Here is a 23,367-nt window from a genome sequence, read left to right on the forward strand (position 1 = left end):
GGGCTGAATACGTTTGCACGCTGCACTTTTCAGTCTTTTATTTGTGAAAAATCTTTTAACTCGTATAGAATTTTCTTTGTACTTCACAATTGTGTGACACTTTGTGTTGGTCTTTCACTTAAAATTCCAATCAAATATATTTATGTTTGTGGCGTGTAATGTGACAAAATGTGGAAAAGTTCAAGGGGTATGAATACTTTTGCAAGCCACTGTGTCTATCTATCTATCTATCTATCTATCTATCTATCTGTCTATCTATCCATGTTTTTATTCAGTTTCTCAGTTGCTGATTGTATCCAGAAAAAGGATCGACCTTAAAAAATTTCAGTTGATGACTAATGCCCTTTGCTTTCGGTTGTGATGTTACATCTGTTAATCCATGGTTGCGATTTATTTTCGCAGACTATTCCCTTACACTGTGCAGGTTCTCCAGCCGCACCTGATCAGATCCAGATTAGCAGACACTTCCAAACATAATCCCCCGCATCTGCTTAGAATCAGATTACCACAAATAGCATAATGACGGGAAATACCCATTATATGATTTAGATTTTTGGCCTGTCAGAGACTGGAATGACAATTACTTGTTGCGATGTTGACAAAAACGTATTTCTCTTGCTCACAGCGTGACACAGGCATAACTGATGGTGTAACTGAAAAATCAATACTAATATTAATGATATCAAATATGCGTGCTAAATCTTGGTTTCAGTCTATAAAAGTGCATTAATCTACAGCTGCCTGAGACTGATTTGTACATACTTAAACTGACATTTATGGCATAGGCCATCATACATTCTGGATGAATTTCCAGACTTATAATCAAACCACAACATTACTCTACAAAATAACACAATATACATTACAATATGAGGTAGGAAGAATGTTTATGGGCATGAAGATGGTAAGCATTGTATTTAATGTGCATTAAAGCAACATGTGATCATAATCTGTGTATGCGATAGAGATAAATCCAAAAATGACGCCAAGCAGATGGATGAAATGTGAAAGGTTATTGATCAAAACAAGTCGGTATTTCTCATGAAATGAAGAAAAAGAAAAAGATGAGCCCAAGCTGGTTTGCAGATACAGTTTTTAATGTATCACAACAATGAGCAACAAACATACTTGATGAACTATTTCCAGAAGTTGTTCAAATACCATCTACAATAAACGTCATTTCAACTATGACAACAGGTCTGTGACAAAATAAAAAAAAAGGTTTCAAAACCATGTTATTACCGTGATACGGTACAGTTGAGACCTCAAACAGTACAGTAACAAAAACTAATGCGACTACTCTCTATATATAAAACATCAATAACATTTTTGGTTTAGTTTATTTAAAGTTTTAGCCATAGGGGCTTCTTCTTATTAAAACCTCAGGGTGCATTTCCTATGTAACCCAGATGTTGAAGAGTACATATTGTGTAGGATATGATTGCGCCATGAAAATCCCTTTGACATCCAGAAGAACAATTCCAATTTCAACCTTTTGAAGGCTGTCCCCAGAAACATGACACAATCCATCCATTTTTTTGTTGTTTTTTTTTTAAAAAGTTCTTTTTTTTTTTTTTTCTTTTTCTTTTTGGCTGCTGTGCAGTTGCAATATCTATGTACAGTTATATTGTTGGACCATCCTTTTTGTTGGTTTGTTAGCTTTTACCAGTCCTTGGTGTGGAAAGCGTCCTGTCTGATACTAACATCTTAGCACATGATGTTAGCGGACAGTTCAGTCTTATAATGCTGAGCCACGGGGTGGGGAGAGGCAAAAAGCCAGAGTTGTGAAAGCCTTTGGAATCAGGACAGTCGCTCATGTTTGTACAATGGCAGAATTGCACCTTGGGAGGCCAGGATGTCTCTTATGAAACACAATCGAAAAGTGTCTTCAGGAATAAAGTAAATGTAAAATACTAAAAATCCAAATAATGACATTTAAAAAGCTCACACAGAAAATTAAAAACTGACATTTTTGCTTTAAAACTTTGAAAGAAACACCTTTACAATAATAAAACATAAGAGGAAATGTTACTTGATTCCATTGTTTGAAACAATAACTAAGCATGATTTGATTTAACCTGTCAAACAGTTGCATTACATGCTACTTGCTCATCTCAGAATAGGAAATACCAAAAGCAATACATTTTTGCATTTCTTCATATTAATAAATTTGTACCATGCACAGCCAACTACGAATATGTACAACAGCTTAGCTTTCTTTGTTCACAAGCCTTTTCTTTCATACAAATAGCCTTCTGTTACTTTGGAATGAATCACACTGGTTACCAAACTAGAAAGTGATTCGTAAAAAATTGAACACCCTTTGACAGCTTTCACATTCTTAGTTCCACAGCAAAACAAACAAACAAAACAAAAAAAGGAAAACTAGAGGAAAAAAAAAAAAAAAAAATAGCAAAGCAAAGCAGGTAATGGGTCATTATTTTGTCTGGTAGAAAGTTGAGAGATTTTATGGCAAGCAAATTAACATTACACAGTAGCAGCAAAATGTTGTAAGGTAATACTTTGCGATGTTGAAATCACTAAATGTGGAAAAATTCAAACGTTAACTTTAGTTGTAGATCATCAGAAGTGCCCAGAGAATTGATAGGAGGACGTTAACCTTTGCACTAAATGGCTGCGTACAGGTGTAACACTGTTGAAAGTCCTACAAGTACATGAAAATGATTTTAATATACAACACAAATGCTGTTGTCCCCCTTTTAAAGCAGCATATTTGCAAAAGTGTAGCAAATGATCGTAACTTTTTTTTTCTTTTCTTTTTTAAACATTGTGACCAACTTGTACCTTAACAGTTTCAAGTATACAGTACTGCTTTCATGGATGCACCAATTGTTAAATAGGTCTCCAGATTGTTCGGGATCAATCCTGTAACAATTATGGACCAATATGCTGCTGCAATAGACACAAATAATAATTAAACACAAACATACATACATACAAACGGGAAAAAAAAACTCTATTAAATTAACAAATGGCCTACTCAAATAATAAAAAGACAAATAAAAACAAAATAAGTGCACTATAGTCCAGACACAAGCAGGTACCGTAACAGTACAGCAATTCACAAATGAAAAATGTTATATTCACATAATCCGAGAGTCTATCAAAACTAGAGTTATTACCTCTTCAGAAAAGGGTGTGAGCAGAGGTAAAAGTGAGAAGGTAAGAGTTGGCACAGATTAGAATATACTACAAGAAAAAAAGAGGGTGGGAAATAGATACAGCTTGTTGTAATACAAACTGGCAAACACAGGGGCATCATACACATTTACTTCACCATTCTAAATTCCCTCAGTGGCAAAACCATACTGTCTTTGTAGGGCAAAACTAAAAGGATATGCACATCGTCCATTGTAACAGTAATATTGTCTCTTGGTACTCTATACACATCAAGGAAATGCGTCCGATAAAGCTTGACATGTTTTGGTTATAAGCCAAGTGTACCCAGGCTTGTTGCTGCTTTAACAAATGAGAAATGTTATGTTCTGACCTGAGAATTTAAAGCTACTGAATTACACCTATCTAAACTAAGAGAGATTCTCTTTGAGGGTTCTGGATCGTCATCCCATACAGTACATGCTAGCATTTGGAAAACAATCCAGCTGAGGTGCAATTTGCTATCGTGAGAGTTTTTGGCTTGAAACAAGCTCCCCAAGGGAGCCTGTGGGATTTTTTTCCTACTCCTTGTTTTTGTATACAATATAAGCTCAGTCAAGCATCTGCAACAGTTCTGTCCATAACAAAAATCAATCAATATCTTGCCAGCATATCAATATGGGAAAAACAATCCTGAGTCAATCATTTGGTACTGTAATTTTTTGGGTTAAGAGAAACTTTGGAACTGCAGTTTAAAAAGTCTTATTTTTTTTTCTTTAAGCAAGGGATCCTTTTGTCACTCCTACACACTGAACATATCCATTCTGATACTACTGAAGCTCGCGTCTAGGCCAGAGGCCGGCTTCGCCTTGACTTCCAACGCGTTATCTAAGTCATCCAGCTTCTGGCTTAGCTCATTGTCAGACTCATCTGAACAACTCTCGGTGGGTAGTGAGGTTGGAACCCCTGAGGTGCTGCAGGAAGTTGAGGTAACCGTTGAAGGTGAGGAGAGGGGGGGGGGAGGAGAGGCAGACGGGGAGGAGGAAGCAGCTTTCCGGGCTGTGGTGGCCTGGAACAGGACATTTGGCCAGGACTTCATGGACAAGCGAGAGAGATGAGGAAAGGTGTTATTAGAAGAAGCTGCAGACTGCGAGGTAGATGTGGTGTTAGGAGTAGGGGAGCAGACAGAGTGAGGTAATAATCTAGTATGCTCTTTGGCATTTCTCATTGCTTGTTTGATTGTTTTCTCTTTGTGCAAGCTCGACTGAAGGTGTTGGCCAAGTGCTTCATTTCCGTTAACAACCACATTGCAGGCAACACAAGTGTAGTTGCTCACTGCCTTTCGAAGCACAGTCTCTTGCGGGTCAGTAAAAGGATGTCCGAAGTAACAGAAGGACTTCTGATGACGCACCACGGAATCTTCGTCAGCAAAAATCATCTGGCACTTCCTGCATATAAACTCATGCTTGACGGACGGTACAATAAAAGCGTCTGGAAAATCCATGGTACTTTTGGTATCTGTTTTCGGTTCTTCTTTTGTGCTTTCTGTTGAAGAGCCTTTGTTGTTGTCATCCTTAGCATCTATAGATTCTTTTGGTTTGAATGAGTTGGTTGTGGTGCTCTGTATGCTCTGGGGTGTCTGCACGGGAGTAGATTTCTGTTGCTGCTGCTGCTGCTTCTGCTGCTGCTGCTGCTGCTGTTTCTGTTGTTTCTGCTGCTGCTCAAGTTGTTTCTGCTGCTGCTGCTGTTGCTTCTGCAGTGAGTCCTGGAGGGACTGCTGGTACTGCTGGTACTGCTGCAGGAGAGCCGTCGGGGAGAGGCCAGCGGCCATAGCAGCTTGTGGGACTGCTGCTGGGCCATATGGGAATAAACTCTCCATTCCACACAGCGGTGGGAAGTAGCCTCCTGCCTGGACCCCTCTGGGAAGTTGGGGAGAGAAGCAGTTGGGAAATCCAGGAAGAAAGTAGGGCAAGAACTGGCCCCCCAAGAAGGAACTGGGATCACTTGCAGCAAGAGCATTCTGAAGTGCTTGAAGCTGTGTAGCATCCAGCATAGCCTCACTTCCTGGTTTCCCTGGCGCTGGACATTGTTTCTCCCTTTTCTTGGCCATGCTGGGGGTCTCGGGGCGTGACCCACTCTCATTCTCTCTGTCCTTCGCCTTCACTTGTGGTGGCATGTCTCCTGGTTTCTTGCTGCTGTCTCTCTCTGAATCTTTGCCTTGCTGCTCTGAATGGTTTGCTGCTGCCAAAGGTGTGGAGGGAACAGGAGGAGGAGGTGGAAGAGGAGGAGGAGGAGGAGGAGGAGTCTGCAGAAGAGTCTTGGTTGGGGTAGTGCTGAGAGACATGGCAGGAGAGGGGGTGGCTGGTGTAGGGAACCCAAGCATTCCAGCACCGGGAGACGCTAAAGCTGAAATACAGTGGTATATAGATATGGAAATATTCAATATTTAAAAATTCAATCCCAAGTCACTCTGGAAATTTGTTTGTATATGATTAAGATGCTCAATTTGTCACTGGCTTAATCTTTATGTCTTTATAAGATTTTGTTATGGATCAAAACTGTCACATGCGCTTTATGATAATTTCAATTTGACAATATATTATGATATAAATATACCAAACCTCCAATAAGGGGAAACACAAAATTAAACAAAGCCATGATATACATTTGTTGTAGAAAAACACAAAAAACATTTCTGAACTAGCAATTAAACTTTGATGCTGACATTATACATGCACTAACTCCCACCATTTTTCATTTTGAAATAGTTTTAAAAAATAGGACTTCTGACAAACATCACTGTGGTACAGAATATACCAGTAGTAATAGAATAAAATAGTGCACGATAAATCTCAGTTCATAAAGCTTCTGGTCTGTTTAACATCTCTGTTCATCGTTTGTCATACTAACTCACCAGGTGTGTTGGGTGGGAAAACAGGAAGCGATGACGGCCCATTGACCCCAGGAAGTAGAACTGGTGGAAGTCCAGATAACCCTGGGTAGCCTGAGGGTAGGCTGAGGCCATGAAGTGCATTATTGTTGTCCACTGAAGTCTGTTGCTGGCCTGGCAGGCTGAGTCCCTCACCAACTTTCTTCATGCGGTCCAGCTCCTGCTGGGCCATTAGCTGACGGACAGTGGTTGGTGCTAGGTAGTCCTTTTCTCGATCCACCTGGTTTCCCAGGGTTTCTTGCACTTTGGTGATGTGCTGTTTGGAGAAGATATGGTCTCGGACAGACATCCGGGCTGTGTACTTTATGCCACACAATGTACACTCAGGCCTTGGTCCATCTGGTGAGCCTTGACTTATCATGAATGGCTTTCCGATATTTATCTTGAATTTCTTTTCTTTAGCACGCGCATTCTGAAACCACACCTGGACAACACGCTTGGGGAGACCAATCTCATTTCCCAGCATCTCGCACTCTTGCATTGTAGGAGTACGATAGTCACTAAAGCAGGCTTTGAGAACTTTAAGTTGCAGGTTACTCATCTGCGTCCTGAATCGTTTGTGGCCTGGCCTATCACCAGAGCTGCTTCCTTTTCCAGACTTGAATGGATTGCCAGTTCCAAATGGACTGGGAGAACTGGGATCAGCAAGGCTTGATGATTCACTCCTGTCATTGAATTCGTCCATGTCGTCATCTCTGGAACTATAGTAAGAGTCACAGTCTCTTCCAGAGAAGCTGAGGGCAGGGCTCACCATGCTGAATTGGAACCTTTCATTGCCGTCAGAATTTAGAGACATTTTACTGTCACTCAGTTTGTCCGCTCCATTGGCAGTAAGGCTTTCAACCTCATTGTTGTTACACTCATCTCCAGTAGTAGCATCGCTAATGGCTGTGTTTATTGATGATGTCTCGTCGAAGTCCATCTTAATGAGATCATAAGTTGAAGCTTCTGCTGAATTCATGTTGGGCCCGTCAGTTTCATCACAGTTTTCAGCTTTTAAGGATGAAGGGCTTAAGAAGTTTTTTACCTGCGCTTCAGATGGTTTGACTGGAGTTGAAGATGCAGCAGGCAGCTCATATTCATTTGGCTCAGTCTTGGTTGGCAGCTGTGGGTAGTCGAAGAAATTATATTTATTTGGACTTTCACCTCTGTCATTGTCTTGATTCATCATTGGGCTTGGTGGTAAACTAAAACCTGCCTGCTTAGCCTCATGCCAGTGTCGAGACCGTATGTGGCTATCTAGAGCAGATTTAGCCTTGAACAGTGCTCTGCAAAACGGGCATTTTTTGTGGGACTGGGAGGGCCCGATTGCCCTGAACTGCCCCTTCCTCTCTCTTGCACGAGTGTTTTGGAACCAAACTTGCACAACTCTCTTTTTCAAGCCAACCTCACGTGCAATGTGGTCCAGCATCTTCCTTGTTGGGTTGGAGTCCAGTAGGTATTTGTCATATAGGATCTCCAATTGTTCTGGTGTGATTGTAGTTCTCAAACGTTTATCTCTGTGCTGCTCTTCACTACTGTTTATACCATCTTTATCATTAGTATTTTCCTCCTTGTCATCCAATTTTCTCTTCATTGCCCCAGAGGTTGCAGGTGAAGCCATGCCAGAGCTACCCTGAGAAGGGATTTGGGAAAGTCCCCCAGATAATAGTTGACTGGCCATTAATGGATTGTTAGGATCAAATATCATGTAGGGCATATCAATTGGTCTTTCGAGGAATTGGGAGTGGAGAAATTGGTTCTGAGCAGCTAAGAAATGCATGTGCTGGTGCTCTTGCCATAGCTCCATGGTGGGGAATGCTATCTTACACTGGTCACACTGGTACTGAAGCATCTGATGAGGGAGGCTGTTGGTGAGTGAAGAAAGAGCCAGGGAGAGTGGACTTGAGGGCACTGCAGCTGCCTGGGGCTGGGAATGGGGTCGTGACATTTGTGGTTGGGGAGCTTTCTGAGGGGGTGGCTGAGGTGTGCAAGCCTTCGATGGTCTGGGTTCTGGTAGTGACTTGATCACTGGTGAAGGGGCAGTCTCAGCTTGTTTAAGTTCAAGTTCAAGGGCAGTATCTGGCTTTGGGGAAGTTTTTCCCATTGTCGCCCGAGGAGAGGCCATCACAGGGGAGCTTGAGCCAGAGGTGGTGGCCCCACCTGTTTGATGATGTTTGCTTAGCTCTGAATGTGAATGTGAATTCTTAAATGAGCCTTGATCGGAAGAATCCATGTACTCCTCACATAGGTTTTCCTCATTGCCTTCTTCATCTTCATCCTTATAACACAGTTTTTTCTGGTGGGTTATAAGGTCAAAGATACGTGGGAACACAATGTTGCACTTTTTACACTGGTACTGCATGTTACTGGTTCGGATGTATCTCTCATTGGTGAGCTCTTTCTTTTCATTGTCTTTTGAATCTGCCTGATTCTCGTAGCTCTTGCGAGCTTTCTGGCGGGCATTCTGGAACCATACCACAATCACTCGTGATGGTAGGTTGAGCACAGTGGAGAGTTGCTCGATCTCATCATCCTTTGGATAAGCATTAGTGTCAAAGAAGTCTTGAAGTACCCTCAACTGATAATCAGTGAATCTAGTTCTAGAGGATCTCTTGTTCATGGTTGCATCAGTTCTGTAATATTCATGTGCACTGAGCTGTGATTCCAATCGGATGTCCTCCAAGGTAGTAACAGGAGGAATGTTAAAATTATAGGGGGAGTCTTTACTCCGTTGCCTTTCTTTGAAAAGGGTGTTGCGGAACCAGTGCTTTATGACTTTTTGGGGTAGGCCAGACTTTTCAGACATTTCCTGAATTTGCTCTTCACTTGGAGAATTGTTGATGTCAAAGTTGGCGCGAAGAATCTTCAGTTGGTCATCGGTGATACGGGTGCGTGGTCGCTTGAACTGAGACTGGCGAAGAAAGTTTGGATCGAGACCCAACTGTTGCTGGCAAAGCTGTGTAAGGTCTGTGGAAAGGGAGTCCATACTCGGCAGCTGGAGAGCCAGCTGAGGTGGCAGTCCTGGATGCTGGACGGACTGCATCATTAGAGGTGAGAAAAGTGGCAGATCTAATTGAACTGGAAGCTGCACTTGGGGTGGTGGAGGAGGGGCAGTAGGAGGTGGTGGAGGAGGTGGAACCTGGGCTGGCTGGGCTTGGTGAGATGGTTGATGTGTGGTCTGATGGGAAACAGGAACTGGTGAAGGTACTGGGGTTTGGGGCTTTGTCATTGACGAAGAGGGCGGCTGGGGAGCCGTAACTGGGGCTGGAGCTGGTGGGGGTGGAGGAGGGGGTGGTGGAGGCGGTGGCGGTGGTGGAGTCTCAGGTGAAGCAGGGTTAATGGGATAAAGTTTGTCATAAGCCTCTCTGTACTGCTGCGCAAACTTTTCAAGCTCAACATATGGGAAAAAGTGACTGTGCACATGCTCCTGGTGGCTTTTGAGAATGAGCATATTGGAGAAGAGCTTTCCACACATCCCGCACTCAAGTTTATCAGTATTCATTTCAACGTGTTCAAGTCCATCTTTGTTCTTCTTCTGGTTTTTTTGTCTGTTTTCATTATATTGGATGACTAACTCAAATCCAAAGTTCTCCAAGAGTGCTTTGGCAGCATTGCCCCTTGCTCCTGACACAATACGTGGAGGGGGAATCAATGGCTCTGAGAACTTTGACTTTTTAGGGTCTTTGTGGTCTTTACTGCCATCACATAAAGCATCACCTCCATTTTCCATCTTTGCTCTATTTTCTTGTTTTTCTAAGTGATCCTCTGCTTCTCTTGACATTTGTATGTCTGAGATAGACAAAACACCAGGCTCCATTTTGGGTTTGTGGTTCTGCAGATTCTGGTTTTTCTGTTGATGGATTTGTGACTGTGCCTGAGAGGACTGCTGCTGCTGCTGCTGCTGCTGTTGCTGCTGCTGCTGTTGCTGCTGTTGAGCCTGTTGCTGGGCCTGGACCTGTTGTAACTGGTGCTGCTGTTGCATCTGCTGCTTCAGATCCTCTAGAAATGATCCAGTAAGTCCAGGCATTCCAAAAGCTGCTGCCGAGTGCAGCGCAAGTTCTGGGCTAAGGTTGAACTCTGCTCCCGGTATGTAAAAGGGAAACAGGAACTGTGGCTGTTGAAATTGCAACAGTGCTTCTGGGGTCATTGGAAAGTGGGGGAAGAAAGCTGGATTGAGAAACTGAGGCTGAAAGAAGGCAGCCTGTTGTTGCAGCTCATGCTGAAGCTGCATTTGCAGCTGGGCTGAGGTCTGTGCTGACTGGTGGCTGCTTGCCTGTGCTGAGACATGGTCATTGGTTGTTGTCTGTTTTGTGTTGTTGCTGCTGTTACTTTCTTTGGGTTCCACAGTGTTTTCTTTGTTAGAAGATGGTGTTCCACTTCGAGCTGTGTCTGAGGTGCTTGTGTTCCCTTGTGCACTTGGCCCAGGACTTTTTGCAGGCAATGGACCACTGGATCCAGTGACGCTGGAGCTGCTGCTCATGTCAGTTTTGGCGGTTCTGGCTTTGGTCTGGTGTAGCACTGACCTCATATGAATTTCAAGTGTTGAGCTTTGGCTATAAGCAACATTGCAAATATTGCATTTGAACGGTTTGTTATCAATGCTGTTGCTTGTTTCTTGTGGAACAGGACTTGATGCCTCTTGAAGAACCTTCTTCAATTTATGGAGGTGGGACACTGAATTATAATGGACAAGTAGGATGTTCTTCTGAGTAAAGGACTCCTTACATACTGTGCACTTGTAAGGCCGAGAAGGGTCCAAAAATTTCTCCATTGTGAAGTTGGGTCCTTTTCTGAATGGCAAGGTTCGTTTTGGTTCTGCACCCATGTCATCAAGCAGAGAGCTGCTGTCACTTCCTGTTGGACTGGGCTTCTCCTCTTGGTCCATTTCATCATCTTTGTCCAAGTCATGTTCAAAGGCTTGAGCTTCCTCCAAAGCCCTGGCCTCACTCTCAGTGATGTCTCCATTCAGTGGCAGGTTTCCTATGAGTTGTTGCACCTCAGCTTCACTAAGTTCAGGATGTCCATTTTCTAAATGCTTCCTGAGAGCCAGGAATGTTCTGAAGCTGCGCTGGCAAAGGCTGCACATAGTGGCTGCTCTGATGGCATGATACTGAGAATGTATCTGAAGCTTCTGCATTGTCTTGAAGGCCAAGCTGCAGTGGTTGCAACGATATTTGTAGACATGTCGATCAGAGACTGACAGCTGCTGTTGTTGCTGTTGGAGTCTTTGGAGCTCACTAAGGTGGTCCTGTAGGTTATCAGGAGACTTAGTATCATGTCCTAACCCACTAGCTCTCTTCCAATCCGGGGCCTCCGAGGCCTCCTTTGGTGGCTTGAGTTCCTCACTCTGCAGATCTAATTCATTCTTGTCTTGATTGGTCAGTTCATCCTTTGAGATGTTTCCTGGAAGTAGAAAGCATAGCTTGAAGTACAATACACAGTGATATATGTCTAGAACACGAGTACAACAGAATTTAGACGGATGGAGAAACTCCAAAATACTATATTCTGTTCACCTTGAGATTTTCCAAACCCATCAGAAAGAGAGGTAGAGGGATCCATTAAAGACAGACTTTTGTCTTGTCCAGTTTGGGGATGCATTATATTATTTGGTGTTGCTGTATCAGGTCCAACAACCTATCAGAAGAAACAAAACAAACAAAGATTATACACTCAATATATTTTTTTAGGAATGGCATACAGTTTCTATACAGTAAAGGTTGAATGAGTTGTTATTCTTGTTTCCTTATTTTAAAATCATATCATATCCCACCCTGAATTGTTTTCTCAATTTGGGAAAAATTCAATATTTTGCTGCCACATACGCATGCAAGCACACAAACATTATGCATGATTGTTACTTGTACATACGGTCATAATGAGCTTTTCCACGCAGTCTGGTGCCACACTATGGAGGTGAGTGAGATGCAGCTGCAAGTGAATCTTGTTGCTCAGAACATCCTGGCACAGTGGACACCGGATCACTGGCTGCATGGAATGCTGGGACATCACATGGAGCTGCATACGGTTGGCATCTTTACTGCTGTAGTTGCAATACGGGCACTGCTGAATCTAGAAAACAAGAGCGCTGTATTAGTATTTGGTTGAGAGTGGAGACTTAATTTAAGAAAAGGGAAATAATATGCAAGGTGAATATGAATCCGACAGTTGAAATGATTTCTTTTTTTTTTTTTGCACTTGAATTATTTGATTAAATATTATAGTTGCACTAAACCGCTACTAACTTAGCTATGTATCACGGCACAAAGTTAAGTCTTAAAAAAAGAGAGGTTCATTTGGATTTAGAAAACTCTCTGTTCGGACCTTAAATGTGCCCAATTTATGCGAGTTTTTAGTATTCATTAGTTTTCACGCAATGCTTTCTAACACATTCTAACACTCTTGCAACCAATTCCCATGCCCAGCTTAACACAGAAGATGTAGATCAACCATGTTTCATGTAATTCACTTAAGTCTCTCAACTCATGCAATTTTATTAGGAGAAGAAACGATTGGCCAGAATTTCTAATCAGGAGATTACAGATGACAAAGGTGTGTACTCTCCCTAGCTACAGCATGCCCTCATTACAGGGAGTACTCTGAGCATAGCTGCCTCCCTACCACCTGTCTTAATAGAATCCATTTCTGAAATGACTAAGTCCTCCCTCCTTGCAGGGCCCAGAACCAGACGAGCTAATACTTCATAATCTAATTTAAAAACACATATAATTTAAAGAGATGCAAAAAGGGGGAAAAGAAGCAGGGAGGGAGACCTAAAGCTAGTGCAGGTATTCCACTTAAGAACACAAAGCCTGGGCTGTTGTACTTGATGCTAAAAAGCTCTGTCAGAGAGGGAATGGTGGGATGCATTTAACCCTTTGAACGAAAGCTGGCGCCAGCAATTGCTAAATGCTTGGCTTAGCATTTCTGCTTCTTATGGTTAAGTATCCTCCCATTAGCTCATCCCACAGTGACAGTGAAGGTTAGATTTCATTAATGCTTATGAAGACGAACCTACCTCATTAGCTTTTAGGATTCGGTATGTCCAACAATAAATAACAACTAGTATTTGGAAGATGAGATGCTACAAGTGTACCACAAATAGATATCTGGATTCATAACGAAGCAGCCTTGTCTATGTCAAGGTGAAAACAATTACAGGTCAATGGTTCCCCAGAACCCATGTCAGACACTTTGAGGTTGCTGGTAGTGACGTTAACATGGTTGTTCAGCTTGTGGAGCAGTATTATAAGTTTGCATGGATATTTTCCACACCTTTACCTGGTCACTGGCTGAGGTCTTCCCCTCAGCAGACTTTGGCCTTTTGGGAGGACTTTCAATTTGTCGGTCTGACAGGAGGGAATGTTTACCCATAGTATTCGGTCCGGCAACCTCTTTGGATATGGTATTCACTCCTGGAAGATGGTGGAGAGAGAGGCAGCAACAGAGGGAGAGAGAGAGAGAGAGAGAGAGAGAGAGAGAGAGAGAGAGAGAGAGAGAGAGGGAAATGGAGAATGGAAAACATTAGTATAAATGCTTTTCATCACCTAAATTAGCCATTCTTTACAGCAACATTTTATATAAAATTACTTGTCTAACAAAAGTGTTAATGTCCGCATTGAATGCTTTTCATTTCTGAATGTACCAACATTTTAAAACATTGACTAACCAGCCATCAATTGCATTCATTTCCTCCGAAAGAGGAAAATCTATAAAATGAGAACATTGTGTATGATGTTCCAAAACCCAAATATTCTGTGGTGTAAGTGGAGTCATATTCTACTACAACCTACTATGATGAATTGATATTGTGTTATTTCAGGTATGTATTAGTTCAACATTGATGAAGTGATCATTGCTGTGCAAATAATAACGTGGACAACATAAACAAGTCTGCCAAATTGTTATTCCGTGGAACATAGGTGATGATTTACAAAAATTATATGACACCAAAACAACATTAGCCTGGATACAAGCATGAACTGTATGATTCACATTCATATATGCTGACGTGTTTCTACCCTGAGGACATGTAAAATGGGAAAAACTCAGGCTGGCTCATTATCACAGCACGACATACATTAAATGTTATGGTAATATTATACACTTCATTAGTTCATATACATTTCCCCAGCTGCCTCAACAACTCCTGTGTCTGTATAAGATGCTAAATTTTCATGGGGCTTGGTCATGGCTGGTGGTACTACTTGTGTGAGTCTATTTGTATGTGTGTGTGTAAGCGTGTGTGACGTTAACAGCAGGGGCTCAGTGTGGAGAAATCAGCCTCTGGTTGTATTTAGTAAATGCTGCAGCCGCTGATAAATCTTTCATTAGCCTCATCCTAAGATACAGGCCGTGCAGGCCCTGCTATACTCTGCACTGCAATTACCCACTCGGCACAACACAAAGACACGGCAACACTCCCGCCCTCCTTCCCTTCTTTCTGGTCTTTTCCTCCCTCTCTCCCTAAGCCATCACCCCCCCCCCCCCCCCCCCCCCCCCCCCCCCCCCTCTATTGCGTCCCCTCCCTCGTCTGGTCACTCAAGGCAATATGTGAGCCTCACTCTTGCGAATCAACGCTTCACGCTAGATGCACAAATGGAAAAAAAGGGAAATCAAAGCACTGATACATGGAGAGGGGGTTGAAAAAAAAAAACATTTTGTATTTCATATTATTCTGTGGCTCATGTTTGTATTGGGCGCATATCAATTCCTCCGGCCCGTTCATGCATTTTAATTCTGTTGCAATTAAGTAGGCGTTCCACTTATTTTATTTGTAATCCCCTATATCTGGAGCCTGAAATATTGGCCTGTCAAGGAAAAGTGACAAGAGAGAGGGAGGGAGGGAAGAAAGGAAAAGAGAGAGAGAGGGGGTAGAAAAAAACACAAGGGCACAATGTGAATTTCCAAGAACATCCGAGAATTTGCTCTGCAGCTCAGAAGAGCGAGGTAATCTCGTCTTCCACTGCTTGTGATGGCCCCTGCAGGGCTTGTGTGTGTATGTGTGTGTGTGCGCGCGTGTCAGCGTGCATATATGTGTGTGTGTGTGTTATTTGCCTCATGTCAGGCCTCTGACACTCCATTGGTCAGATTGGCGCAGGCTTGGAAGCGCCCCGTCATATCACCTGACCTTTCCAAAGCCGGCGCCCCGCCCCCCATATTTATTATACCATTCTAATTTCAACTTTCAATTTTTGCCTCCGTCTTCCAGTCAATTTGCAACTAAATTACATCCCCTGCAAAAGGAGATGAGGCGATTGTCGGACAAGAGCCTGCAAACACATTTTACAATGCAAGCGAGGGAAAAGGGGCCCACACATCATCATTGATTACTGTCACGTTGAATGTAAATGCATGTTTGTGTACGGGTGTGAGTATAAGGTCTGTCCTTCTGATTCATATTCAACGTTGACCTAGTGCTTTTATTAACAACTTGTGAAGCTCACACGAGGAAAAACAATTGCTTGACCCTGACTGTAGAGAGAGCAGTTTTTTCTATAGCCACTTAGGAGCTTTAAATTGCACTGCCAGTAAACAATAAAGTTATTTTATTTGTATTTTTTTGTGATCCATAAAAATTGCATTCAGACTTCTAGAATTTCTTCCAAGGATATGAGACGAATACAATGGCTCGTGTGATCCAGGAACCATGTTTACTTTCAAAAAGAAAAAAACAACACATCTCACTGGCTGTAGCTTCGTACTTTTCTTTTAACAGTGCACAGATTGCAACAATAATGTGGAGGAAATAATGGGGAAGCACGTGACTGAAAACAAGGCAAGAGCAGGAGGCTCTCCTCTCATTTTCCTTTGTCTCTGAATTTGTACCCCATATTTAATGGCTGTCCTCTTCCTCCTCCTCCTCCTCCCTGTTCCCTCCCTTCCCACCTTTCCTTTATCCCTTCATCCTTATGTGGTTCCAGCAGCTGCAGCCTAGTCAAGTGAAGGGGCAGAAATAAACCTGGAATTGCCCCCCCCCCCCCCCCCCCCCCCCCCCCACACACACACACACACCCCTCCTTTCAAACACCCGACCCCTCCACCAATGACAAATGTCTGCATGGAGCAGGACCTGCTTGATTAGATAAATCAAAAAGGTGATTTAAGACACTCAACCGGCTTTTGCATTGCAGGGGGGAGAGAGTGGTACACACACCACCCATCTTTATTTGCAACTGTCAATGATGTTTAGGGAGCGCCACACACACACACACACACACACACACACACACACCACACACACACAACACACACACACACACACACACACACACACACACACACACACACACACACACACACACACACACACACACACACACACACAGACAGAGAGACAGACAGACAAGTGGGCACTCAGATGGAGAGAAGTAAAGTGCAATGGAAAAGACAAAGAGATGTAGTAGAACTGAGTGAAGAACAAGAAAATATGATGAGAGAGGGACAGAGAAGCCCGTAGCTTAGCCTCGGGGTATTTCTGTCCCAAATAGTTCCAGCAAGGCAGTGGGAGCAACAAAATTATCACAGCTTACGCTTTCGCAGTGGGAAAAGATTTTTTTTTTCTTACGTTCTAAAGGGGTAAGATAACTGTGAGTACATCAACTTCAGTGAGTCCCTGAAGAGAAAGATTTCAAACTACTTATTCTCTTTCATGTCTTTTAGAACCTCCGAAATATTTCCCATCAGTGAGCCTGTTATTCTGTGTCACGAAAACAGAAAAAGCCCACAAACACAGACCACAGAGTAGGGGCAAAAGGGCTGGGTGGCTTGGATTTAGTATTCAATTTAGCTGTCCTGAGCCCTGGCAGACTGGCTAAGGTTACGGAGCAGTAAATCTAGGGAGGGAGAGCTGGCCAAAGCGGGCCATGGAGGGCAGCCAGCATGATTTACTGGCCTACTGCTCTGAGGTTACGCTTTAGGCTGACCCCCGGTCACCTGATAACATACAGCAACACACTCTGAAACCCCAAACTCCCACTGAAGCACTCAGCAGGCCCAGATCTCGCCGGAGGGAGGTATACAGAGAGAGAGAGAGAGAGAGGAGAGAGAGAGAGAGAGGGAGGAAGGAAGGAGAGGAGTGGAACACAGAGAGGCAATGACACAGTCAGACAGAGAAAAGAAAGGCTATTAAACAGCAGCTGTCTTGTAGTTTGTGTTTTGTAATGACTAACCTTCCTTTCTCTTCACATCTCCAGCTCGTGTTCTAATGAGAGATAAATATGAGCATGGCCTTGTCACATTTGACAAATCGGCTGAGACGCTCAACAAGCTGTCATTACACAGAAAACACACATACATGCACAAAGGAACTGCTGCAGGCTTGTAATTAAACATGCCTAATATCTTTAATATATTTTAATCTCATCTCCGAGAGACAGAAAAGGAGCACAGCTCTCCTCAAGTTTAGCAAATTTGGCAAGACGCATGCTCATTAATAATGACAATATTCTGAATATGAACCCGCTTATATGGAATATTTAAAATCACATCTTGTTTGCATGTGGGTGTATTTTGTCCCCCCCCCCCCCCCATTAAATTTGTACACAAATTAAAAAGATATCATTCAACAGTTGGAACAATGAGTAATTTCTTTGCTAATTTGAAGCAGGTAGAGATCTGTAATTTCCTTAGGCTGCCTGACAGGCTCATTTCCATGCTGGGGCCTTTGTTTAGTTGGTTATTTATAAGAAGTGGGCCCCTGAGCCATCGTGCTGACATGTGCCATCTACACAAACAGCACAAAGCTATCTGGAAGTAATCCACATCAAGGACATTTGCATGGAAAATGTAACATGGATTATAATTAATCTAAAGTGACATAGGATTAAAAAAGACAATATAAATGAAGCAAGGGAAACAGCTCTTTCTTGCCCCTCCCCCTCCATCATCTCTCTCTCTCTCTCTCTCTCTCTCTCTCTCTCTCTCTCTCTCTCTCTCTCTCTCTCTCTCTCTCTCCATACCACTCTTTGTTTAAAGGATATTGGTCTTGAAGATGAAGTGCCACAAACACACTGCTCACTTGGTCACAGTTTAATCCCTTCACTGTAGATCTCCATATGGAACCACACACACACACACACACACACACACACACACACACACACACACACACACACACACACACACACACACACACACACACACACACACACACACACACACACACACACACACACACACACACACACACACACACACACACACACACACACACACACAATATTTCAAGTCTGTCTGAGCTTTTCTGGCCGAGTGAGACACTGAATCTCCTGAAAGAATAAAAAAGAGCCACGTGTAACAGCGGGCTGACACACCAGCAATCCCATTTTCTTTTGACTTCCTGAAACGTCCTTTGTTCTAATACAGAGTAAAAGCGCGACGGCAACTTTGTTGCAGCTTCTGGTCAAAGTAACACCTGACCCAAAGTCATTCATAGAAGTAATTACTCATTATTGTGCATGTACTCTATGTGAAATAGATGTTATTATCCTCAAGAACACATACATGCATAAGCACCCTTTCAAGTGCGGAGGGACCTGAACACCATCAGTTTGCTTTTTTGCATGTGTGCGGTGGTGTTAAATGATGCTGGTGGTAATATGCGGCGGTAAATGCATGGATGTTGGTTCCCCGCCAGTCCGTCAGACAGGCCTGTCAGAGAGATAGAGCTGAAAGATAGATGACTAGCTAAACTAATAGGCCCCAGCCTCACTCAGCTCTCCTTCTGCCTCATTGAGCCTCACATTATGGAGCTAGGTATGGCATGCTAGGAAGAGGAGGTGGGGAAGCAGTTTCAGATGGATAGAGGTTGTAGAGGGTGGGAGTTGGAAGGTGTGTGTGTGTGTGTGTGTGTGGGGGGGGGGGGGGGGGGGGGGGGGGGGGGGTGACATTAGTAGAGATGGAAAAGAATGAGACCCCGTGCAATGACAGAGGGGGGAAAAAGGAGGAGAGAGAGACTCCATGTAATATTCATCCCCAGCCATGGATTTCCATCTCATACATAAGAAGACCATATGAATTCTTATTTGGGTAAATCAAATCTAACAAAGCCAGGGCTATCCCAACCACAGCCTTGCCGCGGAGGCATTATGTGCACCATACCTCGCCCGAAATAACAAAAACACTGCGCCGCCTTTTAGAGTGTCGCCCCTCCCTGCTTACAGGATTGCCATTCTTGCATGCGAATAAACAGCTTCTTCTTGCCTCTTTCAAGCATGTGCTATTTTATTTTATTTTTTTCCTATCCAAGGTAATGCCTGTGATAGGGTCATAGATTGGACAACAATTAAGGGATGGATTGAGCCTGGAAAAAAAAATGGAAGAGGAAGAAAAATGAAGGAAGGGTGCAGAGAAAAAACTAATTTAAGGGTTGCAGGGATGCAGAGCAATATTAGAAAAACATATACACAGGCCCCCCCATCTAATCCTGCGCTTATGAAAAATTAATATGTCATCGGAGAGGGCACAAGAACGAGAAAAGATTAATGCAAGGCGCTTATAAATTACAAGCACGCAAACTGATTTGATTAAAAAATAATCTGGGGCCTGGACATTGCCTGGTAATATCCACAACACTCAACTTATCCTTTTCTCTTTCTCTCAGTTTTTTTTTTCTGCCTTCTTTATATCTCACTCTCCTTCTCTCTCTCTCTCCCTCTCTCTCTCTCTCTCTCTCTCTCTCATTCTCTTTTCTCTTTCTGTCAGATGGAAACGATTAAAGCGGGTCACATGGAGGCTAGTAAGCAGCATTCACATGTTACGCACACGCTAGAACCTTATCTGAAGGAGCGAGAGAGAGAGAGAGAGAGAGAGAGAGAGAGAGGAGAGAGAGAGAGAGAGAGAGGAGAGAGAGAGGAGAGAGAGAGAGAGAGTGAGAGAGACAGATGAACGATAAAAAGAGAGCCTTATGGGCTGTGTGCGTTTTGTATTTTTCTAAGTTTTCCGAGGTGTGCAGTGCGTGCCTGTGAGTGTACTCACGGTCAGCTTTCTTGCTGTCTGTCACATCTCGGTCAGTGAGGTTGAGCCCGGCTCTAGAAGAAGAGCGAGGAGGCCTTTCACTATCCTCAGCAGTCTCTTCTGAAAATGAAAAAAAAAACAAAAAAAAAAAACAACTTAGCTATGATGCTTTCTTCTAAATGTATTTACTGGTCAGGGTAGCAGCATTGAAAAAAAGCTGCTGACGGGCCTGAGAAACAGTGCACATATTTTAACAGATTTCACAATATCATATTGAGAGTCATTTTGAAAGTATTCCTGCTTCTACATGATCAGTTAATCCCCGTAAGGCCCCCTCATTTCTACACCAAGGTCAAGTTTACACTACCGAACAGTATATCTCAGCAGGAAATTATGCTGGTGGCTAAAACACATGCTCTGTTGAAAATAAGCCGGCCATTCCACTTCTCGTGTGTGAAACGTGATCCATCCATGGTCTCAAAGCAGGGAAACCATGTGACAACAAAAATATGTTCAAAAAGGGCCTACTTCAGAGAGCACTGTTCACCAAGGAAATCATTTAAAGGCACTGTGATGTTTTCTTGCCCAAATGTTTCATTTCAAATGAGCATTAAACACTTTCTTTAATTCATTTGGATTTGTTATTAGGTTGGATAAATCTTACAGCAGAAATACAAATGATACAATTTTAATGAAAAAGCATAATTACATGAAAAAGCCATTATTCTGTTTTATTACCAACCACTGGAAAAAAAACACTGCGCTAATAATTATAGAAGCCAATATTATTATTATTATTATCTTGTAACCTTTCACGCACACAAAATTAAAGCAGAAACACATATCAAGACAGTGTAAGCCATGTTCACATATTTATACACAGAGATTGGCTCGGTCTATATACCTTAGTTATAAGAAAAAGGTGCGCGCGCGCACACACACACACACACACACACACACACACACACACACACACACACACACACACACACACACACACACACACACACACACACACACACACACACAGAAACACAACTTAACACACACGTGCGGTTCTGTACTATTAGCAGATTAGCCTGCCCATCTCTGAGAGTTCAGCCCCTTGTTTGATAATTCTGTGTATCTGCAGTGTTCTGCCAGTGGATTAAAGTGTGTGTATGTCTGTGTGCGTGTGTGCGTATGTGTGTATATGTGTCGCCAGCACAAGCTAACACTAATCCTAGCCGAGCCCCAGCGCTCCCTTTCATCCAGCCATCATTTGTCTCCGGCTGGGCTGATGTCACTTTGTAATGAATTTTGAGCAGTCTGAGAGAGGCCAGATAACCAGGCGCACACACACACACACACACACACACACACACACACACACACACACACACACACACACACACACACACACACACACACACACACACACACACACACACACACACACACACACACACGTATATAGACTTATATAGTGCACTTTTGCATCTTGGTGTAAGCTACATCAATGCAAAAATCAAACAGAAACACTTGCAACACAAGCACACATATAGTCTCTCTCTCTCTCTCTCTCTCTCTCTCTCTCTCTCTCTCTCTCTCTCTCGCACACACAGAGAACCGTTAAAAATTTCATGTCTTTTAAATGGGAGAGAAGGAGGGGGTCCCTCTCACCACAAACCCCTCACTCTGCCAGAGAATGAAACCGGTATGTGTCTCTGTGCTTGTGTGAGTGTGTATAAAATAGCTGTGCTCATCAATCCTGCGCTGCCTTAATAACCATATTTCACAACACACACACACACACACATACACACACACACACACACACACACACACACACACACACACACACACACACACACACACACACACACACACACACACACACACACACACACACACACACACACACACACACACACACACACACACACACACACACACTTTCATATTCACAGAAATCAGGCAAAGGGTGCATTGAGGTCAGCTTGCATTTACATACAATCACATTGGCCATTGTATGATGAGCACGAGGGGTCTGCAAACCCCCTTTGGAAACATGATATGATTAACCCTTTCACATACAGTGCGGCATGAGCACGCGCACGCACGCGCACACACATGCACACAAACATAGACAGACACATGGGCTAAGCACTGGCGCCATTGCTTTAAGCGGCAACACATTAAGTGGACATTATATACAGCATGAAATTTTCATGGCAGATGCTGGCATGTGATTGAGGAGGAGAATTGAAATTGTGCTTGTGTGTGTTTGTATTCATGAGCGTTGTTACAATTTTGCATTTGCACATGTGTGTGCTGTACACATTTTGCACATGTGCATGCAGTCTGTGTGCGTGAGTACACACACGTGTGTGGTTGGGGGTGGGGGGTGGGGGGGGGGGGGGGGGGGAGACTGGGACTGCACTCTGCTCCTGATGTTTTATTAATATGTCGGTGACAACGGAGATGAAATATCTCCTGTCAGCCGAGAGAGCCCAGGCTGCAGAAATTGCAATTTTCACTGCTGGTGCCGCGGCGTCCATCTTTGTATTTTAATTCACCTCACCTTCATATAAAGAGAAAGTGGAGGGATATTGTGTGTGTGTGTGTGTGTGTGTGTGTGTGCGCCTGGTTATCTGGTTTATCTTTTCTGTGTACTTGACTTTTGTTCGAAGCCAAGGAAAAGCAAATGGCTAAAATCGAACAGCATATTTTTACAGAAGTGTGAGAAGAGAAAAACAGGAAGACGGGTCAAAACAAAAATACAGAAAGAGTCAGGGAAAAAAGAAAAAGAAAAACACAAGCTCTTGAAGATCTCACATACTGCAAGGTCAAGACAATGTCCCAAAAGACAGAATGAAAAAAACCCCTGAAAAAGCAGGTGCAGAAATACCAAAAGAAAAATCTAAACACCACAAACGGTTTATTTCTTAAAGTGTGTGTGGGTGTGTGTGTATAAATAAAAGTTTAGATTTTGCCTTTGACTTTTAATAAATCTCCATGTACTCTATAAAGCCTTAACTTTGAGTAAAGTGGGGTTGCAGCATGTTTTGAATAACAGGGTTTAATTTTTATGGCCCTCTGTAAACTTCATTTGTTTTGGACGATGTGAAATGCTGTTATCAGGAATTGACTGTACATTTCACATTGGCCCCTTTGGTGAGAGAACTGATATTACATCATTGATTCCTTCTTCAAAAATGACAATAACTAAAAGTGGGATAGAGATGTGGAGAAAGTGGTCAAAACTGCAGTCAGTGTGCAACGATGACAAAACCAAACCACTGTTTTAAGTATCCTCTAGGGGGCAGTCTACTTGTGGCCAGATTGAACGAAAGAGAACTGAGAGACAATGAACAGAAAGA

The 23,367-nt window shown here is 43.0% G+C and overlaps 1 protein-coding gene across 1 annotated transcript in view; it reads right to left on the minus strand.

The window, feature by feature from the left end:
* Positions 1 to 1,596: 1,596 nt before the first annotated feature.
* The window catches only part of zfhx4 (zinc finger homeobox 4), an 82,852-nt gene continuing 61,081 nt past the window's right edge, over positions 1,597 to 23,367 (minus strand). The window contains exons 7-12 of the mRNA XM_080489845.1: positions 20,027 to 20,125; positions 13,331 to 13,464; positions 11,921 to 12,121; positions 11,566 to 11,686; positions 6,032 to 11,452; positions 1,597 to 5,523 (exon numbers count right to left, since the gene is read on the minus strand). Coding sequence (XP_080345971.1) covers positions 3,920 to 5,523; positions 6,032 to 11,452; positions 11,566 to 11,686; positions 11,921 to 12,121; positions 13,331 to 13,464; positions 20,027 to 20,125 — 7,580 coding nt within the window. The 3' untranslated portion in view covers positions 1,597 to 3,919. The remainder of the gene's footprint in view (positions 5,524 to 6,031; positions 11,453 to 11,565; positions 11,687 to 11,920; positions 12,122 to 13,330; positions 13,465 to 20,026; positions 20,126 to 23,367) is intronic.

This window comes from Lipophrys pholis, assembly GCF_963383615.2.
Source record: "Lipophrys pholis genome assembly, chromosome: 20".
NCBI lineage: Eukaryota > Metazoa > Chordata > Actinopteri > Blenniiformes > Blenniidae > Lipophrys > Lipophrys pholis.